The sequence below is a fragment of the Schistocerca americana genome, chromosome 3 (genome assembly GCF_021461395.2).
Source record: "Schistocerca americana isolate TAMUIC-IGC-003095 chromosome 3, iqSchAmer2.1, whole genome shotgun sequence".
In the NCBI taxonomy this organism is placed as follows: Eukaryota; Metazoa; Arthropoda; class Insecta; order Orthoptera; family Acrididae; genus Schistocerca; species Schistocerca americana.
The window spans coordinates 878,026,259-878,045,493 of record NC_060121.1 but is presented as its reverse complement, the minus strand read 5'-3'; the positions used below and the strand labels follow the sequence as shown (position 1 = coordinate 878,045,493).

The 19,235-nt window shown below is 45.5% G+C and overlaps 1 protein-coding gene across 1 annotated transcript in view; it reads left to right on the top strand.

Annotated features, from left to right (window-relative positions):
• Window positions 1-1,356: 1,356 nt before the first annotated feature.
• The window catches only part of LOC124606457 (cGMP-specific 3',5'-cyclic phosphodiesterase), a gene marked incomplete at its 3' end in the record, with an annotated part of 598,053 nt that continues 580,174 nt past the window's right edge, over window positions 1,357-19,235 (top strand). Inside the window, exons 1-2 of the mRNA XM_047138439.1 lie at window positions 1,357-1,529; window positions 1,755-1,871. Coding sequence (XP_046994395.1) covers window positions 1,357-1,529; window positions 1,755-1,871 — 290 coding nt within the window. The remainder of the gene's footprint in view (window positions 1,530-1,754; window positions 1,872-19,235) is intronic.

Genomic DNA, 19,235 nt, shown 5'->3' with positions numbered 1-19,235 from the left:
TAACCTAAGGACATCACACACATCCATGCCCGAGGCAGGATTCGAACCTGCGACCGTGGCAGCAGCGCGGTTCCGGACTGAAGCGCATAGAACCGCACGGCCACACCGTCCGGCACTAGCGGTTTACATAAGTAGCTTACAGTATACTTCTGACCAAATACTGTACCTTTCTGAAAATGTCTCCTAGTGAGTGAGTGAGTCCGCAACAAGACACTGAGATGTGAAATAAAACTCTCAGTGCTGTATCCTATTAACGTAGATGTTGTATTTCCTCGATTACCTGCCAGATGCTGTCACAGTGGTCTATTGTCGTGTGTTGGCAGGAGGGGAGACCATGGCGGCTGACGACTGGGCGCTAAGCGGCGATCCAGGACGGCCGGGCGACCCCAACCGTCTCCTGGGGGCGGCGTCTTTGTCAGCGTCGGCGGCGTCTCGGCGCTCTGCCTGTGCCCTGTGAGCGTCCGCTTTGCCCTGGCGACACCACACCCTACGACTGGACCGCGGCCGCTTCCAACAGCAGCAGACGCCACCATCGACTCAACTCCGCTCTGCGCTGCCCGCGTGATGCCCTCCGAAGATGTTGATCCGCACCTTCATGTACAAGCTCGTGCGCCGGGTGAGGAAACACAGACGCTTCCGCAGTGTAAGCGGCCGAACAAAGCACTGAAGGCGATTGCTCCTTCTGAGGCAGACACCCGTTAAGTTTTACGATGTTCACTTAACATCTGGAACAATGAGAAACTCTGATGTTGGGTGATGGACTATACTGAATAAAACCTAGACAGTTTGTCTCTACGTGTAAATAGCAACATATTATTGCAAACCAAAGAGACTACATTAGTTCAGCTGTGATTTTACTCGTGGTGAAGTGCTGACAAAATATTGACTGCGAGGAGTTTAAAAATAATATCAATTTTGGTTAAGTCATTGTAGGATCCGAATATATTTTTTTTTTGGTTCAATTTACCACAGTAGTGAAAGTAACACCATCACTGTACAGCTCACAGGCAAAACTAGCTGGTGTATTCAGCAGTAAAAACTAGTTTCATTTGCAGACAAGTGGTATTCATTCTTTGGTGAAGAATTTTGTTTTATATATCAGGTGTAAGGAAATACAAGGCTCTGTTGAGACATAGACTTTTAATCTGATCCCGGTGCATAATTCTCATAAGTGTACACACATTTTTTCGCATAACTTGTGGGGTAGTAAGAACTAGGAGAGAAGGAGCTGCAGCAAGCCTAAGGTTAGCACACAGGCTCGAGGCCTGCATAGTGACGTCAAACTCCGCGGTGGCTGCCGAAAGCCGTTCGCCGGACGAGCGCACGCCGTCCGCGGAAGCCTGCACGGCGTCAGATATGGCGGCGACGGCGGTAGCGTCGGGGGCGGCGTCGGAGGTGGCTGGATCCGCCGCGACGCCCCCCGACGCCGACGCCGAGCTGTGGGCGCTGCTAGACCGGAACCCAGGGGCGGTCGAGCGGTGGCTGGCGGCGCGCGCCGACCCGGCGCTACTGCAACGACTCACCTCCAGGCACGCCCCCGGCGCCGCCAACGCCCCCGACGCCGCCTCCGGCTCGACGCCCATCGCCGGCAGCAGCCCCAGTGGCAGCGGCTGCGTGCCGGACACGCTGCCGCCGATGCTGGCCGCGGCGGTGGCGGAGGCGGCGGCGGCGGGGGCGGAGCTGTCGGTGGAGACGCGCAGCCCGTCGACGGCGTCGCTGGAGGCGGCGCCGCACGCGGGGTCCGGGGGCAGTAGCGGAGGCGGGGGTGGCGACGGCGTCATCCCGCGTAGCAAGCGAAACTCTGTCACGTCGGAGCTCTTCCAGATGTGGCTTGCCTCCTCGCCCGTCAAGAAGGCCAAGTCGCCCAGCAGGTAAGACGAGAGACCAGCTACCACAGGTGAGGGTGGACAGCGGGAAAACGGTTTGTTGTTTGTTGTCGTCTCCCCCCCCCCCCCCCCCCCCGACCAACAACGACTGTCAGACCTATTTATTTTATTTATTTAGCGTATGGCTCATAACATCACAGTAAAAATTACAGAAACAACACGATTAAAAAAAATCAGATATGTGTAAACAGAGCAATAAATAACAGTTTGCATATAAGGACACCACCAATTGTAAATATACACTCACAGAAGAGCAATCACAAACAAACGTCCAGCTTAGATAATATATAGTCGATTGCCTCTTGGTTCGCGATTAGGAAATCCTGTGGGGTCACCCTCATATGCCCTTAGTGTGCATTCCTGCACGATGTGTTTGACCGTCTATCTCTCAGCGCCACAGTCGCAAGCGGCCGATGGAAGTTTACCCCATCTGTGTAAGGAGTTGGCGCATCTCCCACAGTTGGTTCTGATGCGACTAAGAGTTGACCAGACTTTGCGAGGGCAATCAAATCCTTTTGATTTACTAAAGATGCATGGCATATTGTGGCAGTTTACTGCTGTTCTGCTCTCCCATTCCTCTTTCCATCGGTCATTTATTTTAAAGTTCGTTTGGTGCAGCGCCTGTGCGGTCTTTAGTGGATGATGCCTAGACCGGAGTCGGTTTCCTCGGATGTCGTGAGTATCTTCATGGATTTGTAATTGAGGGTTGGTCATGACTTTTTTAAATTCTCTAAGCAGAGCGTGTTCTCCTCGCAGGTTGGGAGGGGCTATGTTACTGAGAACGGGCAGCCACATCTACATCTACATTTACACTCCGCAAGCCCTCCAACGGTTTGTGGCGCAGGGCACTTTACGTGCCACTCTCATTACCTCCCTTTTCTGTTCCAGTCGCGTATGGTTCGCCGGAAGAACGACTGTCTGAAAGCCTCCGTGCGCGCTCGAATCTCTCTAATTTTACATTCGTGGTCTCCTCGGTAGGTATAAGTAGGGGGAAGCAATATATTCGTTACCTCATCCAGAAACGCACTCTCTCGAAACCTGGCGAGCAAGCTACACCGCGATGCAGAGCGCCTCTCTTGCAGAGTCTGCCACTTGAGTTTGCTAAACATCTCCGTAACGCTATCACGCTTACCAAATAACCCTGTGACGAAACGCGCCGCTCTTCTTTGGATCTTCTCTATCTCCTCCGTCAACCCGATCTGGTACGGATCCCACACTGATGAGCAATACTCAAGTATAGGTCGAACGAGTGTTTTGTAAGCCACCTCCTTTGTCGATGAACTACATTTTCTAAGGACTCTCCCAATGAATCTCAACCTGGTACCCGCCTTACCAACAATTAATTTTATATGATCATTCCACTTCAAATCGCTCCGCACGCATACTCCCAGACATTTTAGAGAAGTAACTGCTACCAATGTTTGTTCCGCTATCATATAATCATACAATAAAGGATCCTTCTTTCTATGTACTCGCAATACATTACATTTGTCTATGTTAAGGGTCAGTTGCCACTCCCTGCACCAAGTACCTATCCGCTGCAGATCTTCCTGCATTTCGCTACAATTTTCTAATGCTGCAACTTTTCTGTATACTACAGAATCATCCGCGAAAAGTCGCATGGAACTTCCGACACTATCTACTAGGTCATTTATATATATTGTGAAAAGCAATGGTCCCATAACACTCCCCTGTAGCACGCCAGAGGTTACTTTAACGTCTGTAGACGTCTCTCCATTGAGAACAACATGCTGTGTTCTGTTTGCTAAAACTGTAGGAGTTGGTCTGATTGTGCCTAATATATTACGCATTGTTGCATTTAGTTGGCTATCTACCATGTGGGTGTGTTTGCTGTTGAGCCACCATGGGGCACAGTATTCTGCCACTGGATACACCAAGCCAAGTGCGGATGTTCTTAAGGTAGATGCTGTGTAGCCCCAGATGGTGCCACAGAGCTTCTGCTATATGTTGTTTTGTGTTTTAAGTTTCGCTGCAGTTTTCGTCAAGTGTTCTTTGAATGTTAGTGTCCTATCTAGGGTAACCCCAAGGTACTTTGGGTGTTTGTTGTGATTTAGTATTTTCCCGTCTAGATATAATGTAGTTCTCTGTTGGCCATTTTGTTGTTCAAATGGAAGGCAGATACTTCCGTCTTTGTAGCACTAGATTGTAGCCTCCATTTTCTAAAGTACTCGTTGAGAATCCCTGGGTCACTCGTAAGGATATCTTCGGCCGTTTCTATATTTCTGTGGGCTGTTGCCAGAGCCCAGTCGTCAGCATAACCAAATTTGCGCGATTTGGTTGCAGGCATGTCAGCCATGTAAAGGCTGAAAAGAAGGGGCGCAAGGGCAGAGCCTTGTGGGAGCCCATTATGTCAGACCTAACCTCTGAAGGTTGCCTGATGACATCGGCTCACAGCTGGGTCACAGTGGGTCCGATGCCCTTCGTCAGTCGTTCCCGTGAATAAAGAGGTTAGGTCAGCAAATGCAAGACCCATAAGGACAAGGTCAGTTAATTAACAAGTGAGGGGACAGATTGTTTATCACTGTAGGAGTATGTGATACCAAATTCAGACCAAATGAGACACACGTCATACTATGGCGCGTCCAAACAGTCTCATGAGCAGACAGTATACCGCTCGCTGGCGGGAACACAGGTGTGTATTGTCGCGTACAAAGGATCGTAAAGGTGCCGAATGACATTCTACAGTGCAGTGTCTCAAGTATCTTGCACCCTTTGGTACGATTTCGCAGTGGCTCTTGGAGGCTCTTGAGTACGAGTAAGTTCCCACTTCATCGTGTCCCATACGTGTTCGTTTGGAAAGAGATATGGTCATCTTGCTGGATGGGATACTTACTGTACACCTTAAGTAGCAGTAGCTGTTTCTGAATGTGCATTGTCCTGCTGAAAAAGCACATCGCTTTCCCGTCGAGTAAATGGCATTTGCGCTGTCCAGTGAAATCGATACTCATTACTTTATTCAGCAGACACAGCAACTTTGATCGCGAGTTGCATCTGACGGCTCCCCACATCATGAGGCGTGGGGTGGAACCTATGTGTCGTGCGTGCACACACTCCGTAATAGGCCGCACAACAGGTCTAAGCTGTACATTTGTACGCGCATCACTCGTATACACACAGAACCTACTCACATCAATGAAGCCAACAGCGCCATTCCACTCTCCAGTACACTGTTTCAAGATATCAGAGTGCCCGTGCTTGGTAGTGTTGTCGTATTGGCGGTAGTCTGACCAGAGACACACGTGATCTTTATCCGCTACAAGCCCACCATTTCCGATGGAGAAATCAAGTGTAACATGTGCCCTGATTTCCTACCTGAATGATGTTCGTTTGGCCACCGCTGTTCGATCAGTCTGTCGATCTTCACGTCCATCAGTACTGCACAGACAAGGGAACGTTCCACAGACTACTACTCGCCGCTGATATACTGGGTCCAACATGTGCAGACGTCCGTTGACGCGTCATCCAGTTTCCCGCAGGCCCACAATTCGAACCTATTGAAATTCGTGAAGCTGTTGAACAGGAATGCTTACACACGTCTGTGGGACATGGTTGTACCCTATAATGAATGTTTCCAGCACCTCTAAACTCAGTACAGCTACTGTCTGTAGAGAAAAAACAAATGCGGCACAGAAAGGCCTCCTGAGAGCTCTCCGACGCCTGATAGATAGAGTGTTACAGTTTTACCAGCAGTGTGTGCTATCAACGAGGTTAGAACCTTCTTGATGCAATAATTTACCAACAGTCGTATGTATTGTAGAAATTTATTTTATTTTATGAACTTTGTGCTACCAGTTTCGGCATTACATTGACGCCATCTTCAGGCCCCACTCGTCATAGTCGTAAAATCGCTATACACGGAAAGAGCCACATAAATGGCTCCGTGAATCAATCGTCCTGCAACAGCTCTTGGTGGCCAGGCGACATAGACTGTCTCTCCTGGCCACCAAGAGCTGTTGCAGGACGATTGATTCATAGAAATTCATAAAATAAAATAAATTTCTGCAATACATACGGCTGTTGGTAAATTATTGCATCAAGAAGTCGTCCCACGATCCATAATGGATCAACGAAGAAGGTTAGAATCTATCTTAACCTTCCTGGGCTGAATGGATGCCAAAAGGCCCCTGCGTTTGAAAACGAGTGCTTCATCACGGCTTTTGGTATTAAAAAGATACCGAATGCATGTGAATGAGTTGTATCTGTCTCGAAAAGAACATGGCGAGTCCTGAACACTCTTTACACAGATACTAGACTAACCAAACCAGTTTTATGAATACATGAGATGAAGACAGAAACATTGTATGATATATTCGAGATGATTTGTGACGACAATGAAAAGCACTATTACTGGCAACTGCACAACTTCAGATACATGCAGCAAAAGAGGCGTATGTCAGTTACCCTTCAATGACTGTTGTCCAGCGTATGTGTTAAACACAAACGTATATTTTAGAATAAGATTCCCTGAACTCCAAAAGTGCTAAACAATGAAAACAGACACACCTGACTTGCAAACGACTACTGGAATCAGGGTGGATTTGGGAGCGGTAGTTGGGTGTCTGGGGTGTATTCTCGAGTTCCTATGTGAATAATAACACCTAAGTTAAGAATTAGGGAAGTTTATTTCCCATCGCCTACTCCTAAGGGCCTACTCCTTTTCCTACTGCTAAGGTTCAAATGGCTCTGAGCACTATGGGACTCAACATCTGAGGTCATCAGTCCCTTAGAACTTAGAACTACTTAAACCTAACCAACCTAAGGACATAACACACATCCATGCCGGAGGCAGGATTCGAACCTGCGACCGTAGCAGTCGCGCGGTTCCGGACTGAAGCGCCTAGAACCGCTCGGCCACCCCGGCCGGTTACTCCTAAGGGCCCGGGTTCGATTCCTGGCTGGGTCGGAGATTTTCTCCGCTCAGGGACTGGGTGTTGTGTTGTCCTAGTCATCATCACTTCATCCTGCGACCGAACCGCCGAATCTTTCCATCAGTAAATGGGGTATGTTCTCAAGTGACTCCGTTATTTTAACCCCTCCACTGACAGAATGACCCGCTTCCTACTTCCGTATGTATAAAGTCAATACGGACTTGTAGCTGTCACGCCTTTGCGCTTACTGCTACGTATTTTAACCGTAAATAGCTCAGCCCTAATGGTAAGAGTTAGTAGTGAATTCTGGCGTTATTAATCTTTGAAGACAGCACAGCTGCCACAAGCTCAGCTCACTTTTACTCCACTCCTACCCTTGCCATTACACCACATTAACTAGGTGCTACATGGACCTTGCTAAATTCACTTGCGTATACATTTTTGACCGTTACTCGCCAGTATTTACCTATTGGATTAGTACACTCCTAACCGGACTATTTCTCAAAGAGCTGTGATGATTGAACGGGTTCGATCCACGGCCTACAGTGCCCTACAGTTCACACGGTAACACTGCCTACCTGACCCACTTAACTTGGTAGTGAGCTTGTGTATCCAATCACCACTGCTAGCAGCTGTGGATAATCCTATCAGCACGACGAGAGCAGCAGACTTACCGTCGAATCCTCCTGAAAATACTTATAACTACGGTCGCCAGCTCTGAAGGAGCAAAAGAATAAATCAATTTTTTGGCTCGTTTCAAAGTGAAACGGCTTGAGTTGAATTTTACTCTTAATTCTGAATATTACTATTTCTGATCATTCTAGGTGATTCTACAAAGCAAATACTCTCTCAATTTCTGTGAGTTGGCTTGGTAATTACCACCAAGACAACTTATGCAACTTAGGTTAACAAAATTCTACCCTTCAACTTATTTAATGATTTTGGGATATTACTCTTGGACAATTGCTATAGAATTAGTTAAGTGACTTTACTTGAAAGGTTATTCAGAAAAATTTAAGTAACTATAAATAGGCGACTCATTCTGGTGTGGCCATTGCTCTTTTCCACATTCTTGTACGCTAAAGTATTCTACAACCAAAAGAATTGTAAATGAAAGAGGCGATGGTGGCCTCAGTCTGATTTCACTACACTATGTTTCAGGTTACTACACTTTACAATGAACAACATGCGTCGTAATTTTACTCATTACTATATTCTGTCCTCAGCACTTGCATAAAAGAAAACTGGTATTCTCCTTTTACATGTATACAAAGTTCGACTTAACAATTGCAAGCAGTCTTGCCTTGGGTAGACGTGTCGGTGCTGGTGGTGATATGCATGTGGCTAACGCAGCTCTTCCTCTTCACGCCTCGTGCCCTTAATGGCGGCTGGAACTACAAGCTGTAGCACTCGTATAAGCTACTGCGCGTCCGCCATAAAATCTGGGCGCAGGAACTCTTACACTCAGCCCCAGTGGCATAGAGACGGCTTCGACAACCATTCGTCGCGTTCCACTCCACAAACGGCGACGATATTCGCCTCTTCGCTGTTGCACAATCACTTTTGCGTGAGCACAGTTACGCACGTCCGCTCACGTCAACACTCCCCAGGCCATTCCATTGTTCAGTCCCTGTGTCTCCAGCTACCTCTAGCTACGCTCGTATCACCAAGAGTGGGGGCGTTCCCCTACCACCTTTTCACCGAAATCATTTAGTATTTAAGAATATTTATATTTATTACCCTGGAGTTCATACCAGTCATAATAATTTACTACTAGCGCCTTATAACATTAAATCATACAGTAATAACTTATAATTACCATCAAAAAGAATACATTTGACTACATTGTCTGAGAGCCAGCGCTAATTCCCAGTTTCGCCAATAGATGGCATCAGGGTGCACTCCCGGGCAGTCTCACACCAGCGCGCCCGTTTCCGACGCGCGGGCTTCAAATTACTGTCAGCCCACCATCATTTCAGTTCCGTTACAATCCCCATCGACGCGCAAATCGAAAGACTTGCACCCGGCGAACGGTCTACCCGACGGGAGGCCCTAGTCACACGACATTACTATTATGCCTACTCCTAAGGACCACTGATTTTGTGATCACTTCTACAGCAACAGGAGGCTGCCTCAGTCGGAGTGAGAGGGCACCTAGCCCTCATAGCGGGGGGGGGGGGGGGGGGGGGGGGGGGTGGAGCCGTCCGCAGCGGCGTTTCCTCGCCGACCTGCCGTGCGTACGCCACGTGACCTGCATCCAGTCCTCCCATTGGCGGCTCGGTAGCATTATAGGAAGCGTACCTCACTCAACAGTACCGAGGGTGGCGTCACTAAGTCATCATAACAAGGCGTGGAAACCCATCCACGAGTACTGTGCGTGGATTGTGTGACCACAGTATCAAGTACTTCGCCGGACGCGGTTCATGCCACAGCGGTACAATGTCAATTACAATTCTGAAGAAATAAAAAGTTACCCTTCATCCTCTCATTCCTTCTACTCACCACGCACTCACCTCATACACTGAAGAGCCAAAGAAACTGGTACATCTGATTAATATCAAGGTCCGCGCGGCTCCTATCGTCGGAGGTTCGAGTCCCACCTCGGGCATGGGTGTGAGTGTCGTCCTTAGTTAATTTAAGTTATATTAAGTAGTGTGCAAGCTTAGGGACCGATGACCTCAGTAGTTTGGTCCCATAAGACATTACCACAAATTTCCAATTTCCTGCCTAATATCGTGTAGGGGCCCCGCGAGCATGCAGAAGTGCCACAACACGAGGTGGCATGCACTTGACTAATGTCTGAAGTAGTGCTGGGGAGAATTGACACCATGAATCCTGCAGGGCTGTCCATAAATTCGTAAGAGTACGAGGGGGTGGAGCCGCGCGGGATTAGCCGAGCGGTCTTGGCGCTGCAGTCATGGACTGTGCGGCTGGTCCCGGCGGAGATTCGAATCCTCCCTCGGGCATGGGTGTGTGTGTTTGTCCTTAGGATAATTTAGCTTGTGTGTAAGCTTAGGGACTGATGACCTTAGTAGTTAAGTCCCGTAAGATTTCACACACATTTGAACACTGAACGAGGGGGTGGAGATCTCTTCTGAACAGCGCGTTGCTAGGCATCCCACACATGCTCAATAATGTTCATGTCTGGAGAGTTTGGTTGCCAGCGGAGGTGTTTGAACTCAGAAGAGTGTTCCTGGAGCCACTCCGTAGAATTTCTGGATGTATGAGGTGTCGCATTGTCCTACTGGAATTGTCCAAGTCCGTCGGAATGCACAATGGAAGTTAATGTATCCAGGTGATCAGACAAATGTTTACGTACGTGTCACCTGTCAGAGTCTTATCAGGGATCCCATATCATTCCAACCGCACACGCCCCACACAAGTACACAGCCTCAACCAGCTTGAACAGTCCCCTGCTGACATGCTGGGTCCATGGATTCATGAGGTTGTCTCCATACTCTTACATCTCCGTCCGCTCGATACAATTTGAAACTAGACTAATTCGACAAGGCAACAGGTTTCCAGTCATCAACAGTCCAATATCGGTCTTGACGAGCCCAGGCGAGGCGTAAAGCTTTGTGTCGTGCAGTCATCAAGGCCACACGAGTTATCCTTCGACTCTGAAAGCCCATATCGCCGATGTTTCGTTGAATGGTTCACACGCTGACACTCGTTGATGGTCCAGCATTGAAATCTGAAGCAATTTGCGGAAAGGTTGCATTCTGTCACGTTGAACGATTGTCTTCAGTCGTCGTTGGTCGCGTTCTCGCAGGATCTTTTTCAGGCCGCAGCGATGTCGGAGATTTGATGTTTTACCTGATTCTTGATACTCACGGTACACTCGTGAAATGGTCGTACGGGAAAATCTCGACCTCATCGCTACCTCGGAGACTCTGTGTTCCATCGCTCGTGCGCCGACTATAACACCACGTCCAAACTCACTTAAATCTTGAAACTTCCTGGCAGATTAAAACTGTGTGCCAGACTGAGACTCGAACTCGGGACCTTTGCTCTACCGGTAGAGCACTTGCCCGCAAAAGGCAAAGGTCCCGAGTTCGAGTCTCGATCCGGCACACAGTTTTAACCTGCCAGGAAGTTTCATATCAGCGCACACTCCGCTGCAGAGTGAAAATCTCATTCTGGATCACTTAAATCTTGATAACCTGCCATTGTAGCAGCAGTAACCGATCTAACAACTGCGCCAGGCACTTGTTGTTTTATATAGGCATTGCCGGCGGCAGCGCCGCATTCTGCCTGTTTACATACCTCTATTTTTGAATATGCATGCCTATACCAGCTTCTTTGGTACTTCAATGCACAACAAAAAATCACCGTCCTCTATGCATTAAATCACCAATAAGCAGTAATAATAATCCATAGATAGCTAATACCCACCTACCACAACCCAAAAATGATTCACTACAATATCTTTAAGCGTAAGATATGCTACCCTGTTCACCTGAACAAATTACTTGTTGAGGTTATAATTTACGCCAAAAATTTCCACTAAAGATCTTGCCTACTTGTGCTTTCCAACAACAAAGATGCGACTTAAGTCCATAGAGTTCATCGGTTGTCGTCCGAAGTCTATGAGTGTATAGTCGGGTTATCTCATCGTCTGCGTTGTGATCGCGAGCATACTAATGTTCTGATTTCTTGTCGGCCGATTTGTATCGGTGCCATTGTGAGTGCAGCCCTAGCCGAGAAGTTCCAATTTCAAGGAATCACAGATCCAGCTTTCACCCTTTCCTGTCTCCTACGTTCAGAGTGAACTGCCCAATGACTTCAGCGGTCATTACACGGAACATTCGAAAACGTGACAAAACGTTTAAATTGTACATATGAGGGGACATCAAAAAGTAAGTTCCATTATTATGGCAGGCAAATAACTTTTATTGAATACTGTACTACACCTCAAAGTAACATAAATATGTTGTTACTGTTATGTTCTTCAGTCTGAAGTTCAATGCAGCTCCCTATGGTACTCCGTCCTGTAGGAACCACCACACCTTCGAACAACATCTCTCTGAATCTGCTTACTGTATTCATCTCTTGGTCTCTCTCTACGATTTTTACCGCCCTCTCTTCCCTCCAATACTAAATTGGTGATCCCTTGATGTCTCAGAATGCACCCTGTCAACCGATCCCTCCTTTTGGTCAAGTTGTGTCACAAATTTCTTGTCTCCCTTATTCTAGTCAGTACCTCCTCATTACTTGCGTGATCTACCCATCCCATCTTAAACATTCTTTTGTAGCACCATATTTCAAAAGCTTCTATTTTCTTACTGTCTAAACTGTTTATCGTCCATGTTTGACTGGCGTACACGGGTACACTCAAGACAAATACCTTTAGAAAAGACTTCCTAACGCTTAAACGTATAGTCGATGTTAGCAAATTTATATTCTTCAGAAATATTTTCCTTGCCGTAGCCAGTTTACATTTTATATCCTCTCTACTTCGACCATCATCACTTATTTTCTCCCCAAATAGCAAAACTCATTTACTACATTAAGTGTCTCGTTTCCTAATATAATTCCCTTAGAACCACCTGATGTAATTCGACTACATTCTATTATCCTTGTTTTACTTCAGTTGATGATCATCGTATATCCTCCTTTCAAAACAACGTCCTTTCCGTTCAACTGCTCTTCCTAGTTCTTTGCTACCTCTGACAGAATTAGTATGTCGTCGACAAACCTCAAGGGTTTTTTATCTTCTCCAGGGATTTTAATTCCTACTCCAAAATTTCCTTTGGTTTCCTTTAGTTTTTGCTCAGTGTACGGATTTAATAACGTCGGGGATACGCTATAACCCTGTCTCGCTCCCTTCTCAGTCACCGATTCACCTTCATGCCCCTCGACTCTTATTACTGCCGTCTGTACAAATGGTAAATAGCCTTTCGCTCCCCGTATTTTACCCCTGCTGCCTTCACATTTTGAAAGAGTATCCCAGTCAACATTATCAAAAGCTTTTTTTAAATCTGCAAACGCTGTAAACGCAAGTTTGCCTTTCTGTAACCTATCTTCCAAGACAAGACGTAGGGTCAGTATTGCCTCGCGTGTTCCTAAATTTCTCCAGAATCCTGATCTTCCCCGAGGGGTCGGCTTCTACAAGTTTTTCTATTCTTCTGTACAAAATTCTACCACAGAGTATTCCAACGTAGTTACCAAGTCTCTGAAAAAACTGAAACTTTCCACCTTTTTTAGAGTCCTCGACGACAGAAATCCTCTCCTTTGGTCTCAGAGTAATTTGAGAACAGCTGCGTATATGCACTCATCCTTGCAAAATCTATTTTCCCCACCAGATGTTCTTCCTCGACTGCCAACACATTGCCCTATCTGGTCGGTTACAGTGACCTTCCTTTTCTATCAGCACGTCTGTGCGGCCTTGGTCACATTGTTGGCCAACTTCAGTTGGGTTGGATGCGACACTGGATTTGGTCCATACACCGCCAGAATTTCACGGTGAGTCTGTGTCCACGCTGCACGTGTTGCCGAGATTCGTACCATCACCCGTAGTACTCTGCCACATTCTCATCCTCCTGTAATCCATACCGCAGCAGAACTGGAAACCAGACCTCTTCTGAAAACGTGCCATTGTTGTAGCGTAAGGATCTTTGCTTTGGACGACATGCGTAACTTACTTCCTGACGTTCCTGCGCAATTTACTCAAAACGTGGAACAAATATATACTTTAAGTTTAGGAATAATCGCTCCTGTTTTACTTGATGGCTTTCTCTCAGTTGTATTGTATTGTATGTTAGCCGGGGGCCTAGAAACAACGGAGAGGCTCCGTCCCCGCCGCAGCCGCAGTGGTCCACAACCCCACGACGACTACCGCAGTCCACGTCACCCCTCCGCCGCCCCACACCGAACCACTCTGTCAGGGTTATTGTGCAGTTCGGCCCCCGGTGGATCCCCCCGCCCCCCCCCCCCCCCCCCCCTCTCACCCAGAAAACGTCTCAAACCAGACGAGTGTAACCGCTATGTTTGCATGCTAGAGTAATGGTTGTGTACGCGTACGTGAAGAACTTGTTTGCGCAGCAATCGCCGACATACTGTATCTGAGGCGGAATGAGGGGCGACCCCTCTGACAAGAAAACGCGAATCCAGTCGCATAACTGAGGCAATATTCCATAAGCACGCAATTTGATTACAAGCCGCTTGTGAGGTGCGGTGTCAAAAGCCTTCCGGGAATTTACAAATACAGAATCACTTTGAAATCTTGAGGGCATTTTTATTCTGTCGTTGCAATTACAAAAATGCGTAATGATGCTTTACCTCGATAAAGCGAAACGCGTCTGGTGAAAAAAAAACACGCATTTTTACATAATTATATAATGATAGACCACTTATGATGCTTTACCTCAATAAAGCGAAACGCGTCAAAAAGGACGCATTTTTGTAGTTGCAACGACAGAAGAAAAATACCCTCAAGAATTGTAAAGCAACTGCGGACAACATGGCCACACAAATGAAGAATTCAATTTGAAATCCCTTGTCGATAGCACTCAAAACTTTGTGTGAGTAAAGAGCCATTTGTGTTTCACAAGAACGATGCTTTCGAAATCCGTGTTGACCATGTGTCAATAAACCGATCTATTCGAGGTAATTCATAATGTTCGAAGACAATATATGTTCCAAAATCTTGCTGCATATCGACGTTAATGATATGGGCCTGTAATTTAGTGGATTGCTCCTACTACTACCTTTCTTGAATAATTGGTGTGACCTGTGCAGTTTTCCAGTCTTTGGGTACGGATCTTTCGTCGAGCGAGCGGTTGCATATGATTGTTAAATATGGAGTTATTGCATCAGCATACTGTGAAAGGAAACTAACTGGTATGCAGTCTGGACCGGAAGACTTGCGTTTATAAAGTGAGTTAAGTTACTTCACTACTCCGAAGATATCTACTTCTAAGTTACTCATGTTGGCAGCTGTTCTTGGTTCGATTTCTGGAACATTTACTTCGTCTTCTTTGTTAAAGGAATTTAGGAAGACTATGTTTAGTAACTCCGCTTTGACAGCACTGTCTTCGATTGTATTTCCATTTCTATCGCGGAGGGAAGACACTGATTGTGTCTTCCCGTTAGCATATTTCATATACGACCAGGATCTCACTGTATATTCTGCTAGGTTTGGAGACAAAGTTTCGTTGTGGAAACTATTACAAGCATCTCGCATTAATGTCCTCACTAGATTTCCAGCTTCTGTGAAAGACCACCAGTCTTGGAGATTTTGCGTTCGTTTAAATTTGGCATGCTCTTTTCGATGTTTCTGCAACATGACGCGCTATCGACTCAGAATTGGCGAAATCGGTAGATAGTTTGTATTTTTCATCATATCAACAAGGTCCGCAAACGCATATTTTCCTAGAAATCGAGGGAAGAAATATTTTTGACTTGTTCGTGTGTAGACTAACACATAAGGAAACGCCGTGCAACAGAAGTGTCGCTTGCGTAAAGACCAAGGCATTTGGCTGGGGAAGAGAGAACCAGTGTTCGATTCCCAAATGAACTTTTTTTCGTTTATATTTTCTACGTTTCGAAATTCGTTAGAATAGGAGCGTGACCATGGCAAGTAACACAATAAAGAATAATGACAAGGTAAGCAATAAAATTTAAAAGTTTTCTATTCCTATCAGTTTCGAAACGAAAAAAATACAAATAAAAAAAATGAGTGCTTGTTGGGATGGAACACAGGTCCTCTACTCCACAGCCAGATTTCTTGCTTGCTTTATCAGCGGCGCTTCCATTCCTTATGGGCACATATGTGTAAGTCAAGAACAGTTCGCTTCATTTGTTTCTAAGAAAATATGCGTTTGCAGACACCATGTATATTGATCGCAAAAAGTCAGTTTCAAAATATCAGTCGATTCCATTATCTTTAAGACAGTTGCGCATCATGAACTTAAGGGGTGGTTTTCTGAAAAACGGGGTGCTGTTGACCCAAAATACCGTAGAGACTTTCATTTTAGGTTGTGCACAAGAGACCTGTCAAATATGCGCCGAATCGGTTGGTCTTGTCTGAGACCTTCCCCTCATAAGTGCCAAATCTCACATTTGTCAGGAGAATCAAAATGAAAGCGCCTCTTTCTGTACGTAACGTAATTGTATCCAAAAAAAAACTGAGGAGTTATTCTGATACCAAAGGATTATGCTGTCAACTTTATCTCCGCAAAAAATTAAGAGACAAATTAGAAAGTAGACAGGCTTCCGCGTCCGTTGTCACAGTCAATAAAAGTCTTCTTGGTATGTGACCGCATTGTCAATGTGGAAAATTCGCCGACGTTTCAGCCACCCCGAGGAAGGCCATTTGCAAAAGTGGAGGAAAAGACGAAGAATTTAACACGTCGACAATGCGACCACATACTCTGATGAATTGTATTGACTAGAGGATAAATAGTTTACTAACAACATTCTCATTGTCACACTAGGAAATCGACTGACTCCGAAAAGGGGAATATCAGACTCGTTGGTTGCAGATTTTTATGGGACTTAGGTATGTATGTCGTAGAGGGACATCTGAGCACCTGGCTAGCGGCCCCTAGTTTCCGCGAAAATCTATGCTGACGTCTTATATGTACCTCCCATAACCATAACGTTACTCATGTTTCGACCAAGCGAAAGAAGCGCAGCGGCTAAGGTTAACGACTATCGCGCTGACGGTACAGGTTCAAATCCTATTCATGTACCTTCTTTTCTTTTCAAATTCATCGTAAATGGCAATGAGCGTTTGCCGTCATTGGCCGGGAGGCCCCTCACGGGGGAGGTCCGGCCGCCTGGGTGCAGGTCTTATTACATTCGACGCCAGATTGGGCGACATGAGCGCCGGATGGGGATGAAATGATGATAAAGACAACACAACACCCAGTCCCTGAGCGGAGAAATGCCCGACCCAGCCGGGAATCGAATCCGGGCCCCTTAGGACGGCAGTCCGCCACGCTGACCATTCAGCTATCGGGGCTGACAAATTCATCGTATAAAATATCATCAAACAGTGTATGTTATGCAAAAAGTATTCAAAAAGTCATTTTTGCAGTCGTAATTTCGTTAATAAATCAATTACTACAGCAAACTTCCTTAAAATATGTGTTAATAGGTTCGATGTCCCCCTTGTAAGTTCGAATACGGACTTTTTCTTTCAAGTACCATTAATACGAAGAAAATACATTTTAATTGTCATAATACGAGTATATAAATACAATAGTAATATTTTAACTAGCAGAACTGCAGGCAACTAAAATCAGTTCTCATTTCTTTCAAATTTTTAGAGAGACAATAGCAACATTAACTTCAAGAATAAAGATCTCTCATTACTGACTTCGGTTTCTTACAGAACTTTATTCTTGGGATCATATGTAGCCAAGTTTACTGTATAACCCACTGTGCTATTGAAGACAAAATGGTAACATCATCAGTGGGTCTTATGTTCTGCAACTGATAAAAAAAGGCTGATCTTCAGTTTGAACTACAGCGTGGCACGCAACAACCACGGTCTTATCTTTTTTGAATACACTAACATTTTTCGTTCTTCTGTTTCTAAGTAAGAATTTTCGTGTAGTTATTTGAAATGGACGAGAAGGAGACACTTTGAACATACTGGAGTTGAAGATCTTACACGCCTGCATTGGCAAGAATGTTTCAGCAGCATCTTTAAAGCCAGAAAAGTCAGTTGTATGCATTGAAAAATGGAGGAAGAGATTAGTGTTTTACGTCCCGTCGACACCGAGGTCATTAGAGACGGAGAGCAAGCTCGGATTGTGTCAAGGATGGAGCAGGAAAGTGGTCGTTCGAAGGAACCATCCCGGCATGTGTCTGAAGCGGTTTAATGAAATCACGGAAAACGTAAATCTGGATGGTGGGACGCGGGTTTGAAACGTCGTCCTCCCGAATGCGAGCTCTAGCTGACCGAACATTCTTGCGTACATGCTCCGCTTATCTTTCTTCGCTTCTCTATAATTGCAAAATCTCTGTCGTTTCTCATAAAGCTGCGTCTACTCACCAAAAGCTTGTTTTTTTATCTTTTCAACCGACTCTGGGCTAAATTTAGGAAGACCTTGAAGCACAGCATCTGCGAAGCACTCCTTGGCACAAACACCATGTGCCATGTAGTAATGAACGTTTGAAACATTTTTTCCATCATTAAACACTTGAAACAAGTCTAGAGACTTGCAACAGATTTTCGGGAACACAACAGCACTGAATGCGAGTTTTGTAGAAAAAATGGCACTTTGATTACTTCTCATTTCCGCAATTTATTTATTCAACCGCATACGGGCGTAACGAGGAAAACGCTTGTATAATGTTATAAGTAACGGACGGTTTATTTATCCATCCGCATACGGACGTAACAAGAAAATCGCTTATATAATGTTATAAGCAAGTGAAGGTTAACAAATGTTGAAGATGTCCCGCATACGGACGTAACAAGAAAATCACTTAAATAATGTAATAAGCAAGTGAAGGTTAAAAAACGTTGAAGATGTCCCACATACGGACGTAACAAGAAAATCGCTTATATAATGTTATAAGCAAGTGAAGGTTAGCAAATGTTGAAGATTTTCCTCAAAATGTATGTACGAGGTGTGTGAGGAAAGTAATGAGATTAATTTTCTTATGTAGCAAAGTCCTTTTTCAAACAACAATATTGTCCCCTGCAAAGTAGTTTCCTTCTGCAGCTAGACACCGGCGGAGTCGATGTTCCAAGGCCTGGTAGCAGGGCTGAAAGGATTCACGGGGCAAGACCTTTAACGTGTCGGTCACGTTCTTTTGAATGTTCTCCAGAGTCTCAAAATGACATCTTTTTAAGTCATTTCTGAATTTCAGGAAGAGAAAAAAGTCACAAGGACTCAGATCAGGTGAACACGGAGACTGTGGAACAACAGGAATCCCTTTTGAGCTTAAAACTCCGTGATGGAAGTGGCCGAGTGATGGGGTGTTGTCATGACGCAGCATCCACTTGTCTGCAATGTCCAGATTCACTCTATTCACCTTTTCTCTAAGCCTTTCAAGTGCACCTTGTGGAACACTTGGTTGACAGCTTTTCCTGAAAGAAGAAATTCTGTACGCACAATTCCGTTACTGTCAAAAATCAAAATCATCACTGTTTTGATCTTAGATTTGCTAATACGAGATTTTTTCGGTCGAGGAGACGTCTGAATGTGCCAGTCCTCACTTTGCCGCTTAGTCTCAGGATCATATTCATCTTCATCATCATCATCTACATCAAGGATTGGACCATTTGGTCCAGTCCGTTTCCTTCAAAATTGGTTAAACCGTCTCTTCATTGGTCTTCCTAAAGATCTTTTGCAGCTCGATTTATATTGTTCTATGGTTTTAGTTATTCTTGTATCTGGCATACTGTCTATGCGCTCTTTTCATTTTAACTCATATTGCTTTATTATGTCAATTGCGTCCTGCATATTCAGTTCAGCTCAGATGTTATCCTCTGTCTTTT